This window comes from Perca flavescens, chromosome 16 (assembly GCF_004354835.1).
Source record: "Perca flavescens isolate YP-PL-M2 chromosome 16, PFLA_1.0, whole genome shotgun sequence".
Taxonomy (NCBI): domain Eukaryota; kingdom Metazoa; phylum Chordata; class Actinopteri; order Perciformes; family Percidae; genus Perca; species Perca flavescens.
The window spans coordinates 3,891,577-3,914,540 of NC_041346.1; the positions used below are offsets into that span (position 1 = coordinate 3,891,577).

The following is a 22,964-nucleotide window of genomic DNA, read 5'->3' on the forward strand; positions in this document are numbered from 1 at the left end:
CTGCATACTAATTATTTAAGTACTTTTAATAATTTAACACTTGAGATCTATTTATAATAGATAATTTAATAAGAAAATGTACATAGAAAAGGACACAAACCCATGTATTCCAACCCACATGTCCAACAGGAGACTCTTGTCCACAAAAGGAGCAATGATCCTTGGGGTTGAAAACTGTAAATACATTTTGGCAAATCAGTGCTCTATTTGAACTGTTCAGATTTTTGACGGACGGACAGACAGACAGACAGACAGACAGACAGACGGACGGATAGATAATTGGGGGTGCTAAAAACAAATGCATTTTCTTTGGAGAATGTTCTAACACGTCCAAAATGAATTGGCTACATAAACGGCAGCCAATCAAATTTCTTCTGGTAAGTCAATAAAACTGAAATGGCCTACAATAACAAGACAAGAACTAATCTTATATTATGGTAAAATTAATATTTGTACTACAATTTCTGAAAACTGTAATAAGATGTAAGTCAGCTACTTTTTTATTATTATTATTATTGTACTCAGTAAAAATGATTTACACTTTATAATAAGTATAAATAATAAATTGTTTCCAAATCAATTGCAAATTTTATAGTTAATTCATGGTTTATATATTGTAGTCTCTTAACTGTTAAATTATACATATATTACTATAGTATATACAAATAGTGAGTTCTTCATTCCTTTAGAAATCAAAATATTTTAATTAGGTCATATGTAAAGGCTAAGATAATGCTTGAAGCCATTATAATAACCAATAAATATATAATTCAATTCAATTCAATTTTATTTATAGTATCAAATCATAACAAAAGTTATCTTGAGATAACATATAGAGTAGGTCTAGACTACACTATAATGTACAAAGCCCCAACAATTCCAACAATTACAGTAATTCCCTCAAGAGCAAGCAGTGCGACAGTAGCGAGGAAAAACTCCCTCTTGGGAAGAAACCTCGGACAGACCCAGGCTCTTGGTAGGCGGTGTCTGACGGGCCGGTTGGGGATATGATGAACAGTGGCGATAATAGTCAAATTAATAATGGAACAGTGACTTCAAATGGTAGTCGTAGTAGTTCATGTCATATCAGGGAGCTGCAGGGCGTTACAGGATGTAGCGTGGCCCAGCAAAGCATGGATGGACGTAACTGCACTAGATGTCATTCTGTTTATACTGCATTACCTGTCTATACTGTTCACATTGCACTTTTCTGCATTTTTGCACTTCTGGTTAGATGCTAACTGCCTTTCATTGTCTCTATAATTGTACCCTGCACAATGACAACAAAGTTGAAACTAATGTAAATCTAATCTAATCTAAACTTGCTACCTCCACACAGATACCCATATGTCACCTAATATCACCATTATACATTGTCATGCAATAATGTTTATTTTTATTGTATGTCATTATGTCAGTATCAATATTTGCTTTCTACCATGCACAAATAAAAATGTCACTGAACTTTTGCTGTGTAATTGTAACAATGAGCACTCAAACACATCAAACCAACAATTACTAAAAACACACAAAAACAGATTTTGTACAGGCACTGCACTAGTATGTATAATTTGTTTTCTCTTTACAAGAACACACACGCACACACACACACACACACACACACACACACACACACACACACACACACACACACACACACACACAGGAACTTGTTACTTCCTGTTTGCACAGAAATCTAAACTGTCAGCAGGTAAACTGCAGTCTGGAGTTCTTTTTAAAGCCAGACACTTAACAGACAAACATCTTTAAGACTACCAGAAAGAAAACATTTATTTGACTTCACTTTGACTAGTCACGTCTTAAATTTCTCCAATAAACCACGTATTTTCAACAGCCCCATGTTGGCAGGTATGGTATTCTCCATTGAGCTGAACATATTTAGGGTAACTCTCTCTGATTTTAAATGAAGAATAAAAGAACTGTAGGTGAATGTTAATGTGTGGAGCCAGGTTGAAGCACGTTACACACACCTTCTTTTCAGCAATGGTGCACCGTTTGATCATTTACATGCCACGTCTGGTCTGAAGCCATCCCACCCATTTTTTCATCATCCAATCAGAGAGCAAACTGAGAAAGTACAAAACTCCTGCTCCACAGATACTGTCTTCATTTTACCTGCAGCAAGAAGAACAAGATATACAACCATCACATGATCATGGCGTTCCCTACACTTATTGACAACTTCAGACAGAGATTTCAACTAAGCAGTCAGCTTGAACTGCGAGTCCTTGTCTGCGGTGGAGAAGTTGTTTTGTTGTTGCTAGAGATGATTAAGATATTTACAAGGAACAACTTCAGTTTACCTGAAAAAGGTTTGAATTTGCTGAAATGTGTTGAGATTCGAGGAGAAACCCTTTACCACATTATTCTCAATAAGATGGTGTCTGTAGTGTCTGAAAGCGGTCTGTGGCTCTGGAGGAAGTTTCTCTCCGTTTCATACAGAACGATCAGACGTAGGATCGCCACCGACAGCGTGGAGGAAGAACGAGGAGCGATATCTGATGATGTACGATACTATGAGATCGTGTGAGTGAATGATTCTTTTAACAGATGCTGTTTTTACTTGTACATACTCAGATGTGTGGGGGATTAGTGGGGGAAGGGATAGTTGTAGAAAACTCAGACTGACAGGGCAGAATGAGTTAACCGAGTATTTCAATCAGGAGAGACGTTGTTGCAGATATGCAAACATTTATTTGTAATAAACAATTGCAAAGTAAGACAATACATATAATTTTTGAAGACTAGACTCCATCTTAGAAGGGGTATATTATATATATATATATATATATATATATATATAAAATATAAATATAAATATAAATATATATATATAAATATATATATATTATTGAGGTTTACAGACAACCAAACATATCCCCCAATGGAGTCAAGACACTGGTGGTGGCGACTAAAATCCGTAGACCGGAAGAACCAAAAGGGAGCCGTTAGCCAGACAAGACGAGACACATTGGTCGAAGAAGCCTGGAGGCAGAAGGGGAGGTGGCGGGTCACACTCTCGTCTGAAACGACAACTGACAGAAGAGAGAACAGCTTTAAAACAAGGAAATAATGCTGTGATTGGCTTGAACATACGTGCCCGATTCTGATTGGTTTACACGACCGTAACACCCACCCACCAGCTGATCAGTTTAAGAGAAGCGAGTAAACGTAAATGACGTCTCCCTGACAGAATTTACACTGAGCTACATGAGTAAACTTAGTTGCTGATTAGAGATTTTTTTTTTTAAAAAGAAAAGAAAAGAAAGAAAAGCTTTGGTGGGCACTTCCTCACTATCTCCTCTTTCAATTCTTGGTTCACGGATCGAGCTCCAGGTCCAGATCTTCCATCTTCATGTCCTAACGACAAAGGAAGAGCTGTGGCAGCCAGATGACCCCGACACGAGGCCCAGAGGGGTAAAAAAGGTCTGTGGTTGGCTGTGGATGACGGGCCCCAACCTCAACTATTCATTCATTTCATATTTATTCATTTCAATAAAGACATCAAAAGAGATCACTGAGTTTTGTGTCTTTATTTTGTTGTTGGGTTGTTTCCAGTATAAAGTACTTAAAATTAATACTTAAAGTAAAAGTATGTTACCAGAAACAGACTTTGGTAGAAGTTGAAGTCACCTTTTAGAGGATTACTTGAGTAAAAGTCTTAAAGTGTCTGATATTTACTGAACTTAGGTATCAAAAGTAATGTTATGATATTAAATGTGCTTCATTATTAGAAGTTAAAGTTAAAAAAAACTTGAATTAACTTCATCGTGGCTTCCTTATTTTATGGAGGATATATTTAATCATAATTCAAATTGAAAGTCCAAAGAGAAAATGAAGCGAGATCAACTTAAAAATATTATTATTTTAATATGCTACTAGGAAAAATGATGCCATAATTAAATTTAAAAAAGAAAAAGGAAACTGAAAAAGCAGTTGAAATGTAAAATGATTATTTGAAAATGTAAAGCTTAAAGCTTAATAAATGCTTAAACTGAAATCTTTGAAATCTTTTATTGAATGACAGAAACATCAAATATGAAACTCAAAATGTGAAATGAAAAAGCTTAAATAGAAATACTTAAATTAAAATTTCAAATAGAAAAAAAATAATTGATAATTTTCAATTTGAAGTTTTATCTTTTGAATTTTACATTTGGTAATTGCCTTTTGACATTTTAAGATTCACCATTGCTATTTCTGTTTAACAGCAAGGCTTTTCATTTTCACGTGAGCACATGAAACTAAACTTTAGATTTTCTGTCCCTCGTACAAAGTAGAGTACATATATGTGAATATTCTACTTAAGTACAGTAACAAAGTGTTTGTACTTTGTTACAACACTGGTTGATTCCTGTATATCTGAGTCTGTGTAGAGGTTTGTTCCTTTAGCTCACATTAATCTGATCTTCACTGAAATCAGAGTGAGGACAAAGTCACATTAAGACAAATATTTTTGGCAATGTTACGAGTCTTCTGAAAAGTTTTTGAAAATGAGAAATTATTGCATAAAATATGCGTTCATTTGCATAAATGTCCAGAACAAAAAATTTGAACATTTGGATAAAGCCGGGATCAAACTTCTTGTTTTCATTTTGTCGACATATAAGAGTCAAAGGTTTTTACAGAAGGGATGTTAATGTTACTGCACATGTCCTTACTGTACACCATACCACTTCATTAACTGTATACTATTGTCTAACCTGCACTAGATGTCATTCTGTTTATACTGCATTACCTGTCTATACTGTTCACATTGCACTTTTCTGCATTTTTGCACTTCTGGTTAGATGCTAACTGCCTTTCATTGTCTCTATAATTGTACTCTTCACAATGACAACAAAGTTGAAACTAATGTAAATCTAATCTAATCTAAACTCTTGCTACTTGTACACAAATACCCATATGTCACCTAATATCACCATTATACATTGTCATGCAATAATGTAGTTCAGTTATCCATTTTTATTGTATGTCATTATGTCAGTATCAATATTTGCTTTCTACCATGCACAAATAAAAATGTCACTGAACTTTTGCTGTGTAATTGTAACAATGAGCACTCAAACACATCAAACCAACAATTACTAAAAACACACAAAAATTGATTTTGTACAGGCACTGCACTAGTATGTATAATATGTTTTCTCTGAACTGGAACTCTTTACAAAACACACACACACACACACACACATACACGCAAAACCCAGTGGACCAGCGGGTGTATTACACGCTTAGGCGTGATACTGGGTTGATCTGACAGTGCTATAGCTAAATTTAAGGAAGATATTCCAACAGCATTTGACTCTATGTCATGCCTTAACATAATAGAGTACCTTTATGTTAACCTCAGTCCCTCTCAAATTGATACATTTGTAGACGGTGCTACGACCTGCCTACGGACGACTTCAGACTCTGTTGCTCCCCTCAAAAAGAAGATGATGAAGCAGAGGAAACTAGCACCTTGGTATAACTCCCAAACTCGCAAATTAAAACAAATCTTGCGAAACCTCGAAAGTAAATGGCGTTCCACCAAAGTGGAGGAATCTCGTTTGGATTGGCAAGAAAGTCTCAAAACCTATAGGAAGGCCCTAAGAAAGGCCCGATCAGACTATTACTCTTCACTAATAGAAGAAAATAAGAACAACCCAAGGTTTCTTTTCAGCACTGTAGCCAGGCTGACAGATAGTCACAGCTCTACTGAGCCATCTATTCCTCTAGCTCTGAGTAGTGATGACTTCATGAGCTTCTTTAATGATAAAATTATAACAATTAGAGATAAAATCTATCACCTTTTGCCCTCAACTTCTAAAGGTTCACCCTTAAACGCAGGACCGCTAGAAAGAACAACTATTCCCGACATATACTTAGACTGCTTTTATCCTATAGACCTTCAACAATTAATGTTAAAGATATCCTCAGCTAAGCCATATACCTGTCTCTTAGACCCCATCCCAACGAGACTACTCAAAGAAACGTTACCCGTGGTTAACACTTCATTACTAGATATGATCAATATGTCCTTATTAACAGGTTATGTACCGCAGTCATTTAAAATAGCTTTGATAAAACCTCTTCTGAAAAAAAACACTCTCAATCCTGAGGTCTTAGCAAACTATAGACCTATATCTAACCTTCCCTTTCTATCCAAGATCCTTGAGAAGGTGGTTGCTAATCAGTTATGTGATTTTCTACATAGCAATAGTTTATTTGATGACTTTAAGTCAGGATATAGAATGCATCATAGCACAGAGATGGCACTGGTGAAAATTCCTTCTAACTGCTGCAGACAAAGGACTTCTTGTTTTACTAGATCTTAGTGCTGCATTTGACACTATTGACCATACAATCCTGTTACAGAGATTGGAACATTTAGTTGGCATTAAAGGAATTGCTCTAAGCTGGTTTAAGTCCTATTTCTCTGATCGATCTCAATTTGTTAATGTTAATGATAAATCCTCCAAGTACACTAAAGTTAGCCATGGCGTTCCACAAGGCTCAGTGCTTGGACCAATTCTATTCTCCTTATATATGCTTCCTCTTGGTAATATTATTAGGAAACACTTAATTAACTTTCACTGTTATGCGGATGACACCCAATTATACTTGTCAATCAAACCAGACAAAACCAGTCAGCTAGATAAACTTCAAGGGTGCATTAAAGATATAAAATCCTGGATGACCTATAATTTTCTGATGTTAAACTCTAACAAAACTGAAGTTATTGTGCTGGGCCCTAAACACCTCCAAACCTCATTATCTAAAGACATAGCTACTCTGGATGGTATTGCCCTGGCCTCCAGCACTACTGTCAGAAATCTAGGGGTTATTTTTGATCAGGATATATCCTTTAACGCCCACCTAAAACAAACCTCAAGAACAGCCTTTTTTCATCTTCGTAACATTGCCAAAATTAGGAATATCCTGTCTCAAACCTATGCTGAAAAACTAGTCCATGCATTTGTTACTTCCAGGCTGGACTATTGTAATTCCCTACTGACAGGTTGCTCAAATAAGTCCCTTAAGACTCTCCAGCTGATCCAGAATGCTGCAGCGCGTGTTCTCACAAGAACTAAGAAAAGAGATCATATTTCTCCTGTATTAGCTTCTCTGCATTGGCTTCCTGTAAAATCCAGGATTGAATTTAAAATCCTTCTCCTGACCTACAAAGCTCTAAATGGTCAAGCACCATCATATCTAGAATAGCTCCTATTACCTTATTGTCCCACTAGAGCACTGCACTCCCAGAATGCACTTGTGGTACCTAGAGTCTCTAAGGCTACGTTCAGACTGCAGGTCAAAGTGAGGTCAAGTTAAGTTAAGTGGGGTCAAGTGACCAGGTCAGGCTTCTTCAGAAGTAGTGTGAACACTCAAATCTAGCCCAGATCTGATTTCTTCAGATCAGATTCAGGCCACTTCCACATGTGGTCATGAATCCAACCCAGATCTGATTTTTTTCAATGCGACCGCAGTGTGAACAGCCAAGGCGGATTTCATCCACCACCGGCCCGAGTCGCCGCACCGCCGGGGAGGTGGAGCCTGTGCGAGAGCGAAGCCAGAGTGGTGGAGGCCCGTAGCGGTCCTGACGTGCAAATTGGCCGTACGGTAACACAGACCTCTGTAGTGAAGCTGCAGCCATAACCCCGCAAATTTGTCTCTCTTTCTCTTCAGTCTTCTCCTCCTCAGCACCTGCGCATGGCTGCCATTACACAAACATTTTAATACAAAATAAAAAAATAAAAGCTGAATAATAAATAAAAATGCTGACTTCCTCCATAACCTCCCTAACTTTAGTGCAACAGGGTGCTGTGTCTGATGTCATTGTCATTGTTCTTTTGCGCATGCGGGTCAGTTCAAAACCGCAAACAGTTCACACTGGAATCTGATATAGGCCACATTTTAAAAGGTAATGTGAACAGTCAAACAAAAAATCGGATCTGAGCAAAAAATCAGAATCAGGCATTAAGACTTGCGGTGTGAACGTAGCCTAAAAGTAGAATGGGAGCCAGAGCCTTTAGTTATCAGGCTCCTCTCCTATGGAACCAGCTCCCAATCTGGGTTCGGGGGGCAGAAACTGTCACCTCATTCAAGAATGAACTTAAAACTCTTCTATTTGATAAAGCTTATAGTTAGGGAGTGAGGAGTTGCAGCGTCCGCCTAACCAGGCCCACCTGCTTCTCTTCATAGTTGTTAGATTAATAATATATAACAAAAGTAGAGGGAGGCAGGCCAGCACAGCCCAATCCGGCAGTGGAGAGTTTCAAGCCGGAACAGGCTACCTCTCCTTATGTCCTGTCTCTCTTAGTTACGATGTTATAGTTTTAGACTGCCGGGGGACTTCCTTCCTTCCTTTGACACACTGAGCTGCTCTCTCCTCTCCCTTTCTATTACCATTTGTGTGCATCCCGTCCCAGAAATGCTTGTTATTAATCATAGCTTCTGGGGAGTTTACTCCCTGGAGTCCTTATGTTTTTTTTACCCAGTGTATTTCCTTGGAGAACGTTGGCACCAAGATCTTGGTTGCAGCTGTCGCCGTGGTCCTGCTGCACTCCCTGCTAAGCTCAGCGGTGCCCTGCAGTGTCATGCTGCGTCCTGCTGAACCCTGCTGCTTCCTGCTACGTCCATCCATGCTCTGCTGGGCCACACTACATCCTGTAACGCCCTGCAGCGCCCTGATATGACATGAACTACTACGACTACCATTTGAAGTCACTGTTCCATTATTAATGTGACTATTATCGCCACTGTTCATCATATCCCCAACCGGCCCGTCAGACACCGCCTACCAAGAGCCTGGGTCTGTCCGAGGTTTTCCTCGCCACTGTCGCACTACTTGCTCTTGAGAGAATTACTGTAATTGTTGGGGCTTTGTAAATTATAGAGTGTGGTCTAGACCTACTCTATCTGTAAAGTGTCTCGAGATAACTCGTGTTATGATTTGATACTATACATAAAATTGAATTGAATTGAATAGCGCTAACATGGTTTAGCCACCTCGTTTCGGCTAGTGACGTCGAAAGCCCTGCAGATTTTGAACAGCTCACCTGGAGCGGAAGGCAGAACACATTCAGAAACCCGTATTTCACTCAAAACAGCATCCCAAATCCGAGAAAAAGTGTTTTTTTCATAATATGGACACTTTAAGACTAATATTTTTTGCAATGTTACAAGTTTTCTGAAAAGTTTGTGAAAATGAGAAATGATCTTATTAAATATGTACTCATTTGCATAGATGTCCAAAACAAACTTCTTCTTCATTTTGCCGACATATTTTTAAGATTTTTTCAGAAGGGATTTTAGATATCTCTTTTTATCACTCCATGAACAGAGAGACACACACACACACTCACACAGACACACACACACACACCCAGAGACACACACACTTGTGCAGCTCCGTAGATTCGGAAATCAAGAAGCGAGGCAGCATTAACGTTGTGGACAGTGTTGCCATCTTCACGACTTCCTCGCTAGATTTAGCAATTTTTTAGACCTCTTAGTGACTTTAATTACAAAAAGCGACTATCGACAAATTAGCATCTTATTTACTGTGATATGAAACTTAGTAACAACATTTGTATTAAACGTCTGTTTTTGTAATTGTACTGGGACAAACAATGCTACATATTACAGCCTGCATACTTACAGTAGATAGGGGCGGGCGGACAGCAGGGCATCATTATACAACCTAAAAACCCTGGACTGTACTAGTGATACTTCGTCCCATAGTTTGAACACCTTGTCCTGATGGTAGTGTGCTAAAATGTCAAAGCCATTACCACAGCTGGATTCTTGCTTTTCAAAAAAAGGTTGTTATGACATTGTGAGTCAGGAATAGCTTGCCACACTATTCTTTAAACTGTACAATGTCCAATAAGCCTTTAGATACTTTTTGCTTCTGACTGAAATGTATTTGTTTCAATTACTCTTCATGATCTGATGATATGACATGATATATCTGGTGTAGGTTCTTCTCTAACATCAGTTTTAAACATTTGGATCCTACATTGGACAACACAACTGCATTAATGTTCCTAAATATATATATATTTATATATATATATATATAAATATATATATATACTTATATATATATTTATTTATTTATTTATTTATACAAACATGCACATAATAAGTTATCGGTAAAAGTTATTTTTTGTAAATATATTGTAATCCTGAAATAAATTATGCCATAACTTTATTAATATTTGTGATTACCGGTTCCCACAATTTTTCTATCTTGTTACCATGCTGTACCTATATACCACATTGACAATAACAATAATACCATACCTAGTATTTATCAAATAAGTAGCCTACTCAGTATTTTTTTTAAATCCGCCATTGTTATTTCTTTCTAACAAATTAGTTTCCCCTTTATTTGCTAACCACTCTTCCCTGGTACCGACATACAAGTTTCAAGTATGTTATTGATACTCCATACATGCCCCATACAGGACTTTATAAAGGGTCTCCAAGAAGGCCGAATACTCCAAGCTGCTGTTTAGTGCATATGCACAAACAAAAGTCTGAGTCCTCCCCCCCCCCCCCGGTTGTAAATGGCACGATGGCTGCCAAATAACATTTATATAAATGTAAAAATTAAAAAGATCAATAAAATACCAATTATTATGACTGTTTAGTAAAATGTATTGGAGTCCTACATGAAGAACTGCAAGCAACTTCACTCACTAAAGCAGTGCATGTTAATGTTCACTGTGTATTTCTGACTCCTACAGACAGAGACTTTTAAGGTGAAAGTTGAAGAGAATCTGTCCTTACCCAGCAGTGATGGACATAAACGAAAAAGTTTTACCTTTCCAACAAGTAAATGTTGTTACTTAAGAGTTTTTGTTTTGGTGTCCTTTTCCCTGAGGGGGGAAACGTGTGCACGTTGAATGTTAAAATGAATCTCTAAATCCTGGCTAAAAGCGTTAAAAATATGAGCAATAAAAGGGCAGTTGTCCTGTTGGCAGGCCCAGCTGGCCACCAAGAGGGCACTTTTTATTGACTTGGCTGATAGAAATCTGCACTGACATTTCCCTCTTCTTTCTATCTGAAAGAGCCCTGGACTGACATTACAGCTAAGCATTTCAAAGGCCCAGTCAAATTGCTCTTTTTGATATTCTGTCAGGCCAGCCTTCTGGGGACCCGTGGCTTGGGGAATCATATAAAAGAAGACATGACAAGGAGTATCTAAGACCTAGACACTTTACAACAAAGCAGGGAAGAAGCTGCAATATTGAAGGACTGTGACCGAAATGCAAGACCTCTGTGAACTTTATGAACTCAAAAATTGCATGTGTCCAACTAAAAAGTCCCAAATATCTACCTTTGAAAGATTTCAGGTTGAGGCATGAACTTTACAAAATATATATTTGCTGGATGTGGGTGTTCATGCATAGGAGCAAACAAAAATGTCTGAATTCAGAATGAGTTGATTGCAAAATTAAGACACGTGACATTTGTATCCATAGTGTTTAAAATTGGTGTATTTTGAGACTATGGGCCCCTGGACACGGACAAATAGGCCCACTACTCTACATAGAAGCATCAGTATTTCTTTTGTTAGTGCTGGTTGAAAACAATATTTTGTTCAAGCTCTCAAAATCGTTGGCAAAGTTTGCCATCACACTGACACTTCTATTCACAAACACAATGGGTCCTCCCAAATGTTTTAAAAAATTGTGAAGGGACAGATGACTTATAGCGATTATAGTTGATAGCGAATACTACTGTATGCTTTGTGTGCAAAGGGAGGGGAATTCAAAATTCAGTTCAACTGTAGGCTGATGTAGATTTACTGTAATCTAAGTATACATTGCTGTATTATGTAGACTTCATTATATCAAAGGACTGAGACTGGGATTAGGAGCAAAAAAACATGATCAGGTCATTCCGACTTTTGTCTTAGATGTTGTTAGTAAGTTCAAACAAAAAATTTCACTTCGTACAGCACAGAGTTAGGGTGGAATTACCAGTAACCTACCCCATGACATTCACACTGGCACACTCTGTTCAGGTTACTCCATGCTGCTCTCTGCTGGTAAAACACAAAGGAGCCAATCTGTTAACCCTGTTCACACTGAGATTACCCTTAAACGCATCTACATCCACATGTTGCTGTTTGTTTTAGATAATTATGACATGTACCTGACATTCACAGAAGCTGTTAAATCACAATTAGTGTGAACACAGTCTGGCCATGGCACATTGTGTCTGTACAATTGAAGATATTCACTCATCTCTATTATGTTTTTTTTTTCTTTGCTTTCTCCCTCTTGAAAACACATACTGGAACAAACATACTGTATTTCTATAGGGCTATGCCGTGGGCCTACTTACCTGTAACCTGTAACTATCCTTTCCAATCTTCCTACTTTGAAATATTACTGAAGCCAACCAAATTTTAGTAGGCGGACATATACAGTATACCTTAACCTTATATTTTCATCAAAAATATCAATAATGTCACCCTGTTTTTCCTACTTTTTCTGTTGGTACCCAACCTGTACGCTGTAATGATTTTAAGCTGCACTAATCAATATTTTTATAGAAACTATGCCTAACTTTGTACAATAACAAGAGGTCTCGCCGCCTGGGCATGAGTTCCTGTATTGGTTGTATTTTGAATCAGTGTTCTTCAGATATAGTAATAGATCTGCTCAGACATTTCAAAACTAATATACAAAACGGAATCATCAGTCCAGCAAATTATGATTCTTTACAGCATCTGTCCTAACCCGAACCCTCAACTTACTGGTGAACCCCTTTAACAATGACATCCATCTTTTATCCAAAAATTGCATACATTTATTTGAAAGCAATTTCCGTGCGTCCCCAAAACACTACATTATGTTCACACATGTCCGTGTCATTGGTGAAAGAAGTACTCAGAGCCTTTATTACATGTACCTTCATTCAAAATCCTATGTCTCTCAGGGGAATATTTGAGTAACCCTTGGTCTCAACACAATCTATCTATCATTTTTTCTGTGATTTATGGTTGTGCGGAGGCTCCACGCAGAGCTTACGTAGCCTACGTAAGTGGCCTGAAGTTTATAGTTGTGCGCTGGTGTGTGCATCTTGTCGGCATGTGTGTGTCTGGAGCAGGAAAGGTTAACCCTCTCCTTGATTTCATGTTGTTTATGGAATCAAAATAAAACTTTCCTCTTATTTGTGAAATAAGCATGTTGCCCATTTCAACTCCACCCCTCAAAGAATCGGAATCGAGAATCGATAAAAACCGGAATCGAAAGGAAGAATCGCAATTGCTATCAGAATTGTTCAAATCCAAACAATGCCCAACCCTATGCAGGTCAGCCTACAGCCTAGTGTCCGGTACGTAGCCACGGCGTAAATTTTACGCAGAAGCACACTGCAAAAACTGAAATCTAAGTAAGATGAAATATCTTAAATCAAGTTAATATATGCTTATTTTTTTCTGATAAGAAATGTTTACTTACCAGGCAGATTTTATGTTTGAGTATTTTACTTGTTTTAAGTGTTGAGGTCCTAAATTATCTTAATAAGATATTTTAACTTGTTAGTGAGATTTTATGACTTGTTCTGTGCAACTGCATGCTTGAAACTAGAATGTCCATAGTTATAAAGCAATTTGATCCTCACTGAAAAGTTCAAACTGCTTTTTGGAAAGTCATAATTTCTTATTTTAAGATAGAAATAAGAAATGATGACATTATTATAATTTGAACTCTTCACATATTAAAAACAGAACATCCAAGTGGAATCTTTTGTTTTATTGTCAAACAGACAATATAAATGATGTACTCATATAAAAATACAGTAGGTACAATACTGGAAATTGGCACTTGGCACATCTGATCTAATGATTAAACATCTAATATGTAACATTTAAACATTTAACTTTTTAAAATGTAAAACATCAAACAGAAATAGCTTATCTTTATACAAACATTCAGATCATTTTGTACACTGCAACAGGATTTCATCTGACCGTCCTTAATTTGATATTCCATGGTCAAATTACAAAGCTTCTTTAAAAGCAAAAGTCATATCATATTTTGGGAACACAGAATGACTCATTTGTCAGTGTTGTACAATTCTATTACATCCCCAAGATGGTATTTGACCTGTACAAAGGTTTGGCTCTTGCTGCTCATTGTGTAATAAGAGGTAAAGTCAACTAGCTTTTCAGCATCCACTAACTCAGTAGCCTGTGCAAGATGCGGGACCTCAACTTGATATGCCATCATATTTCTATCAAAGTGTATAGTTTGAAATGGTTGATATTCTAAACAATAAAGCCTAGAATCAACAATAAATATGTTTTTGACCAGTCCAAATTCTGGCATATTATCATTTACTACTTTGGCAAGGATCATTGACTTTTGAGTTATGTATTTATTGCCATTTATCACAAGCCATTTGACTGATACAGCATTGTTTACTTCATCATAACCTAGGAAGTCTCTTAATTTTCCATGTAAATATTGTAGATCTTTAACCTCAGATACAGGTCCCATCTCTCTTTCATTTGAAAAGATTGGGTGCATTGAAGGGTCGGCATTTTGGCAGCTTTCGTACATTTGATTCTGATTAATCAAAGACTTGCAAATATTTTTAAAATTGATCTTCAAAGCCCATTGTTTAAAGAAACAATGTTTAGACTCAAACCGCATGCACATGTCTAATCATTGGACCCATTGACTTAATCTGTGATGGCAAATGTACCATATAATGCTGCTTAGGTGTGATACTGTTTGCTGGAAAAAGTTCCTTCCATTTTTTCAAATGATTTTCAATTACTGACTTCAATCTAGAAACTGTTCCAATGGTAAGAACAGGTGCAAACACTATTTGCACAATCTCTATTAGCTCAATGATCAAATGCACATATGCATTGGCTTTCAAGCTTTCCAAAACAAATGGCAATATCCTTAGCAGGACAAGGATTTGACCAGACGACTGTTTTAATTTACCATCATTTGACATTAATGTACTAACTGAAATTGGGGATGGCCGATCTCTAACATCCAGAGGGGAATAAGGGAAACCAAGAATAGCAGAATTCACAGAGTCCAGATCTATCTGCCCTGACTGAACAAGATGATTCAAAACATGCTTGATTTCCAAAGGAGCTATTCCTTCCAGAATAACATGCATAATATCTTGCGGAGTCTGTTGAATAATATCAAAGGCAGGCATGTCAACTAATTTGCTCCTGCGATTGATCCCATATGTTGTTCTTAGGCTGTTGCGAAGCAAGTCTGTGTTTGCCTTTTCTATTTCATTAGTTTGTCTGATATGCTTTTTCAAGGTCCTTTTGGTAAATGAATCCTCGTTGAAGTGGGACTGCATGTCCTCAAAAGTACACTCACAGTGTCTGCATTTACTGTAGGCAAAGCCCACACCCTCTTTGAACCCTGCAAGTTCATGCTGCGCCAGAGTGTCGCCACAAACGGAGACCATGGCACCATAAACAGTTTTCTGTCCATTAATAGTTTGCATTTTAACACCATGGTACAATGCATCCATATCTTCTTTGATTCTATTCAATATTACATCTACACCACATTGACGGAGGTCTACTGACCTAGCTAGCGCAAGTAGCCTAATAGCAGCAAGTTTAGACCTGTATTTCGGATTTATGTTTGCTAAGGTGTAATACACCATTAATAATTTGTTTTTTGATGCAAATGATCCTAGTGGATTACAGATCTCTATTTCATCTGTGTATACAACAATCTGTAAAGCATTTGGTATCTCTGAAAATAAGGGATGTGATTTTAGAAGGGTGCCATCAACAATGTCCACAAAAAAACCTTCTCTGCACCTCTGTGGTCCCTTGTCAATCATAGACCATATCCTTGGATGTGATAAGAACTGTTCTAGACTTTTGACTAATGGTACATAATGAAATACTTTGTCTTTGATGAAAAAGTCTTTAGATCCTCCACGTTTCGTCTTGCATATGCTTCGAGCAATTGGAATTTCTTCTGCATCCACAACACTGAACTGCTTCTTAATAACACTGTTCTGTCGAAATGTTGTTGCAACACTTGCAAAAGGGTCAATAAAATTATCAAATATGCCCATTACTTCTTTTTGAAGGTGTCCTGATGTGCTTCCTGAATGATTCTTTAGTACTTGCTTCATCTGCCCCCTGAGGTTGTCCAACAATGATGACTGATACTGCTGCACTCCAGCAACAATGTCATTCATGTCTTTCTGAAAATGAAAAAAGTGTGATACTTGTAATATACAGTTTTGCTTATGACCTACACATTAGCATTAGGAATCAACCAAAGTGAAGTGGATGAAGAGGCATGGACATTGACCATCAACCATAACTGGACCATTACAAAAAAGCTCTGTATTAATGTGTAAATAAGTAAATATATACTGTGCTATTAGTAAACAAGCATCTTACCTGTGAGAGACGATGTTTGGCCCGGGCATTTATGACAAAGGCAGTGGCCTGTGTTGTCAGATCCTAAAAAGTAGAAAATGAATTAAGTGTTGTTGATGTAATGAGATCTCTTCTGATTTTTAACTACAATGTTAGTAACCGAAGAAATGGTTGTGAAGGCGTTTCCCTGAATGTTATGAATAAAACTAAGTACTCAATAAGGATGTAATGAGCAAAGATGGATAGGCCTACTTTAACATTTAAAAGTGTTGAACACATCCTGGCATAACTATTAGGACACAAAGAAATCAGCTCTGACTGAATGCTTATTTAGTGTTAGTATTAAAACACTTATGTTTTAAATTTCATAGAGCATTTTTTTTCTTTATATTCATACATAAGGTGTCAAATCAGACATTACTGTAGTTGGCAATTATGAGCTAATATATGCTGATAAAAGTACAGACTGATTCATATACTGTATTGTCTGAATTGTCTGCCAAATATTCATTGTACTTTCCTAATAGTACATTTCAGTAGACCGTCACTAACAGTAACTTACTGGTTGTACTGTGGCAGCTCCATCTTGGTTAATGTCCATTTGCCCTTCATCTGTATCAGGTGTACAGAGCTGTTGATTGGTGATACTAGAGTCCTCTGGAAGTTGATTGGGTTGAATGTTGTCCTGTGTGTCACATATAAGAAACAAAAGATTTTACATTCCACCAATAGATTTATGTTGGATGGTGTTAGATGAAGTATGCTCATTCATTTTCACATTAACTGATCATTTTCACATAAACCAAGATGTGCAGCTATTGTTGTTATAGATTAAACACACATAATAAAGTGTCAACATTTCGTTATTTGTTTGAGGTTTTCAAAATTGTAAATTACTGATTTTTATCCTCATCTTGAAGTGTGTAATCAAATAAATCAGAAATCCAAATTCAAAAATCGTATTGTAAGGCATGAGATTGAGCGGGAATCGAACATCTCTACCGCTCCACATGTCACCACCAGGGCTGAACGGTTATAAGTGCGGCCCACAGCGCATTCACAGAGACACAGACGCCATATTGTAACAAAGTAAATGAATGCTAGAGCCTTTGACTACTTACTTGTTGCTGGTGTGTTCCTTGATTCTCCTCCTGTGGCTGTTCACCTACATGGTTGCCATCGCCTGGTCTGTTGCTTTCAATAAGGTGTTGAGAGTGTCTTCTTTTCACATGATGATAGAATGAGTTATACACTCGATATTCCTCAGTGCATCCGTCAATACCACACAGCAACCTGAAATCAGGGCTACGGCTGTGCATTCGATTAATATGGCTCAATAACTGTTTCAGTGAAAAAGTGAGGAAAACGAGGCAGATAACGCAGCGCCAAAGCATCTTGAAGTTTTACAAAATACTTTACAAAATGAGCGAGACGTTTCCTCTGCAGTCCATGAAAAATGCGAGGGGTAAAGTAAATCACAGGATATATATTTCTGATGTAATTGCATTCCATTATCTAGCAGCATAGGGGAGATCTGTGAATTAAGTTGTATTTATTTATATTGATCATAATCCTTAATGTTAATAACTTGTGGTGTGTGGTACATCTTTATACATGTTTTATGAACATTAATTGATTTTAAATAATGACATTCAAGTCATCACATTCTCCGTTTGTAGTATGTTTCTAGTATTTAAGTCACCCCCATTTTATGACATGGTACGTTCCAAACGGGGACGCGCTAAAACTGTCTGTCAAGGCCGGGACTCGAGGTGAAATGCCTAACCCCAACCAATCAAGCTGCTTCGTAGGGCGGGTCTTGGCGTGGCCATAGTGGGATTCGTAATTTTGCGGCCGGGCGGTCAGTTACAGCCATCACCTTACGTTAGCTTTTCTCTGCCGTGCAAAAATACTTTCTAGCCTCCGCAAGTCATCTGGACACTAACAAACTATGGATGAATATATAAGGGCTTATCCGGGTATGGATCCTACAACAATTGCAGTATTAAAAGGTAATTGTTTTTATTTTAAACAACGTTATTTTGTTAATTTGTTCAGGCATGTTTTAGCAAACTAAGCTAATGTTAATTGTGAAGTTGGCTAGCTAGCTAGCTAAGTCATACCATGCTAATTTTAAAATCGTGTTAATTTTGGCTATAAGCAGCTAATAACCACACAAAAAGCCATGTCTTGAAAATGTATTAATAGTACTTTATTGCCAGAAACTGTGTTAAGGTGCAAATTGTAACTTTAAAGTTAGTCAGTTCGCTCAGTTAACCTTAATTTTAGCATTGTTTTAGCTTGGCCTAACGCTGGCTAGTTGGCGCCGTTTCATTATTATTTGTGACTTACTGTGGCTTAGCTAACATTATCAGTCAACATAATGATATAGCTAACCTAACGTTAGGCCTTCTCATAGCCAATTTTTTTTTGGCCAATGTCAGAATGGTTGGTGTTTTAAAAATGATTCATGAATTTAGTGGAAAGGTAAGGCCTAACTTTACCTTATATTAATTGTCATTAATGTAACATTAAGGCCTAGCTAAATGCTAACATTGCTCCTGCTTGTGAGGTGATTCTCCATTTAAATACAGAATGTGACTTAATAATTAGTTTTTTTATGTTATTAGATTATATATTTACAGTGTGGTTGAATGTGTTTTCCAGCTGCTAGTATAAGTGCAGACATGCTTCCCAGTCTCTCCAAGGAGGACTTGCGTGATCTCTTTCCGGGGCCTGAGCACTTCTTCAGAAGGAGAGACATTTGGAGAATTACACATGATGAAAATGAGGTAATGTTCGATTTAAACATTTTGGGATGTTAGATAACCATACTGTGATAGCAACCTGATATCAACGAAGCATTTCCTGGCCCTGTTGTGGTTCAATGCTCTTCACTTATAATTATAATGAAATACATGTTTGCCCTTTTATTAGGGTGAAGAGTCAGGTCAGCTTAGACCAGGCAACTCCTCTGGAACCTGTAATGCCAACACGGTTCCCTCAATCTCAACCCCATTGTCCTCCCCATCCTCCTCCTCTACCCCTCTCCTCTCTTCAAACCCAAGAAACCAACATGGTACCAGCAGAACCGTACAACTTGTTAGCCCACAGTATGTTGTATACACAGACACAGAGCTGGAGCAGTCAAAAAGCATATTTTTTGAGAAACAGCGGGCTGGACAAGAAGGAGACTATACACTCTCCAAAGATCTTCGTTGTCGCCTGATAAGGAATACGGTAACAAGCATGATTGCCATCAAGAGAGCTGCAAGGGATGAGTTCCAGTATCCATGCAGCCGTGAACTGACTGTAATGGCTAAGCGTCTCATAGAGTACTACCCAATGCTGCGGGACAAATCTGCAGCCGGTGGAGCTGAGTGGGTATGTCACTGCTCAGTTAATTCAGATCAGTGCTTGTATGGCTTAATTTCCACATACATTTTTATTAATGTGTTTTATGTTTTGTCAGGAATCTGTGAAAAAGCAGCTTTTGAAAAGGGTCCAGAATGTGACAACCCCCAAAAAGAAGCAGGGAGCGACTCCTTCGAGAAAGAGGCGTCGGGCCCTTAGCTTTGAGAGCAGCAGCAGCAGCCAGGAGACACTTACTGATGACTCTGGGTCCACTGCTTCAACTTTGATCTTGGAAAGATCACCACAATCAAGATGCAGTTCCCTGGAGGCTGAACAGGTGGATGGTAAGAACACATAATGAGATTGTGTTTTGGTATTAATGCAACTTTTACTATTAACAAGGGAGAATACCATACCTTTTAAATTTGTTCATCTAACAGTAATGTCATACCTCTTCTCTGGGAGCTGTGGCTAACCTAAAAGAGATCTAGTGAGAGCTTCAAAAAAAACTAATACATATAATCTTGGTCTTTTTGGTTAAACCTCAGGTTATCTATTGTCAGTGTCAGTAACAGTTACAATGTTACTAAATTATATACAGTCTCCAAATGAAGTTGTTTTGTTGTTGTTATCAAAAGTGAATTAGTGAAACTTGAATATGGACTGATGTTCTGGTTGCATTAAAGCCTTGTCCTTTAGAAACCATAAAAACTAAACTAAAAACAGATCAAAGTAATACACTTGGCCTGGTACCAGGCCTATCAGACTTAACAGTTTTTTATCCTATATGTCAATGGATTTTGTATGGTTCCATCAAACTGTAATAATAGGAACAGTGATTGTAATTTCATTCATCATTACAAATGTTAAATGGTGTTTTCTAGGATCTGAAACTACTGATAGCCCACAGAACCAGGCAAGGCATTACAAAATTCTTCAGGAGCTGTACAAATCCAAGCCCAGACCCAATAAGAAGGATGTTGCCCAGCTGTTGGACCTTGAATACCAAGCAAGACGGGCATACATTGACTCTGATGTTCTTAAGGAGCAGGACAGGCCTGCCGAGATTCTTCAAGCATATCCCTGCTTCAGAGAACTGGATCATGTAAGCAAATTAAATTGCATATATTGGGTTATTGGCTAAGTTCTATTTTGCACATACTGTTTCAAGTTTTGGGACCTGGTAGATGTTTTTACACAACTTTTTGTGGAAAGTGATAGTTTTGTCCTGTTTGTCAAATTAATTTAGTCCACAAATTCTACTTCCAAAGTAGTTTAAGAAATTGACACACATTGAAAGATATATTTTGATTTTAACTGGAATGTAGATTGTAATATTTCTTTTCTCTATTTATGTATTTAATGATCTATTTTTGTCTTTCTCTCTGTACCAGATAATGGATGAACTCCGGAGGATCCTCGATCAGGAAAACTCTCACTACATACCTGAACTAAAGAACCGTTGGGAAACCTTTTATGAGAAGGCACAGTTTTATGGAGTTTTTAAAAAAGTAATGAGGCCTCCGTTGTCTGATAAAGGTAATTGCAGTTTATTGAGAATCCCATGTTAGTATAAGTTTTTTTTTTTTTTTTTAAATAACCAACTTCAGTAAAGATAATGACACTATTTTTTTTTTTCAGTAAAGCAATCTGTTGCCGTGATTAAGGCTTTGCCAGACCTGTTCCCATCACCTGTGGCTCCACACAAGAAGTTAGGACATGCAAGTGCAGCTATGCTTCACATCCTTAAGGTAAGAAATGTATTCATGTACTGTATTTTTCATATTACTTGATCATATTCTCTTAACAGTGAATTGTTTAAGTGATCATTTTTGTTTTTTTATTTTTGTTTCAGTCAGCAGAAGACCCCAACACCTTTCTTCAGGCGAGACCACTCTCCAGCCCTGTTGTGATTGTCTGTGAAACCAACTGCATACTGGCCATTGGAACCATGCCTGTGTTGATCTTCCCAAAGGAGGACCTCTCTGTCAGTGTGATGTACATCCTTGCATGTTACTACACCTTTCATCTTACATATCCCAAGTGTATTGCCACACTCCTCTCTGTGCTGCAGACAGAAGTCCTCATGGACTCCATCCATGACCAAGACATGACTTCGTCATATAAAAAAGCTATGGCTGAGTGGAAGAAGTTCATTACTGAATAGGCCTGGACATTAATAATGTGTGTTTTGGAGGAGCTGTTGTTTTTTCAGCCTCTTGGAAAGTCAGACACGTTGTTTGTCAGATGCTTATAGTTTAATTTTGCCCATTCAGCTTTTCAGCCTTGACCAGTGGTCTTCATGTATACTCTGCTGAAGTGCACATACACACACACACACACACACACACACACAGGACATCCATCCATGACCGAGATATGACTTTGTCATATAAAAAAGCTATGGCTGAGTGGAAGAAGTTCATTACTGAATAGGCCTGGACATTAATAATATGCCCCGATACACGTGTGTTTTGGAGGAGCTGTTGTTTTTTCATCCTCTTGGAAAGTCAGACAGTTCTATCAGAAAGTTGTTCTGTCAGATGCTTATAGTTTAATTTTGCCCATTCAGCTTTTCAGCCTTGACTTGACTTCATGTATGCTCTGCTGACGTGCACCTAAAAAAATAATAAAGAGGTGATGAGATATTTGACTCATATTTTTATTTTTTAGGTAAGCCTTTCACATTTTCTATTACTGTCAGGATTACTGATTTTAAGCATTAATATGAAATGTAAATTTCAGGGATTTTGCCTTATTTCAAGAATTTTGTAAAGAAGTAGATGCTAAATTCAAGCAAATTATGCTCCATATTGAGAAAAAACCACCTTAACTGCTTTTATTGTATCAATAAAATAATGCCTAATGTGTAGCTTTATGACAAGATTATGGCACTAGCATTTACTCAATTTAAGAAAATTTTCCAACATATTGAGAAAATAATTCTTATATATTTTAATTGTATTAAGGCAAATGCACTTGTTATCAGTGAGAACACACTAGTTTTAAGGTATCTGTGAGTTTGTTGAGGTTAGATATTTTTTCTTGTTTTAGAAAATCTTGGCAAGTCAAATGTTCTAGTTCTGTTGGCAGATAATTTTGCTTATTTTAAGTAATATTCACCTAATTTTTATACTTTTTTTTTCTTGTTTTTTTAAGCTGGCTTTTTGCAGTGCATAAATTACGTATAAATAAG

General features: G+C 37.4%; 2 protein-coding genes across 4 annotated transcripts; one reads left to right on the forward strand and one right to left on the reverse strand.

Annotated features, from left to right (window-relative positions):
- Positions 1-2,973: 2,973 nt before the first annotated feature.
- LOC114570647 (uncharacterized) lies at positions 2,974-17,864 on the reverse strand. 2 transcript variants are annotated; one of them, XM_028601049.1, is made up of 6 exons: positions 17,536-17,864; positions 16,977-17,099; positions 16,436-16,498; positions 16,105-16,233; positions 12,011-12,064; positions 2,974-3,056 (listed from the first exon to the last, which is right to left on the reverse strand). In XM_028601049.1, the coding sequence occupies exons 1-6, from the start codon at positions 17,806-17,808 to the stop codon at positions 3,033-3,035; spliced, it is 666 nt and encodes a 221-aa protein (XP_028456850.1). In that variant the 5' UTR covers positions 17,809-17,864; the 3' UTR covers positions 2,974-3,032. The 2 variants fall into 2 exon arrangements, with proteins under 2 accessions (XP_028456850.1, XP_028456849.1); XM_028601048.1 differs by lacking the exons at positions 2,974-3,056; positions 12,011-12,064 and having other exon boundaries at positions 13,845-16,233.
- A 372-nt stretch (positions 17,865-18,236) lies between these two features.
- LOC114570648 (uncharacterized) lies at positions 18,237-22,381 on the forward strand. 2 transcript variants are annotated; one of them, XM_028601050.1, is made up of 8 exons: positions 18,237-18,426; positions 19,082-19,206; positions 19,352-19,798; positions 19,887-20,112; positions 20,653-20,873; positions 21,163-21,307; positions 21,410-21,519; positions 21,624-22,381. In XM_028601050.1, the coding sequence occupies exons 1-8, from the start codon at positions 18,366-18,368 to the stop codon at positions 21,933-21,935; spliced, it is 1,647 nt and encodes a 548-aa protein (XP_028456851.1). In that variant the 5' UTR covers positions 18,237-18,365; the 3' UTR covers positions 21,936-22,381. The 2 variants fall into 2 exon arrangements, with proteins under 2 accessions (XP_028456851.1, XP_028456852.1); XM_028601051.1 differs by having other exon boundaries at positions 19,483-19,798.
- Positions 22,382-22,964: the final 583 nt, after the last annotated feature.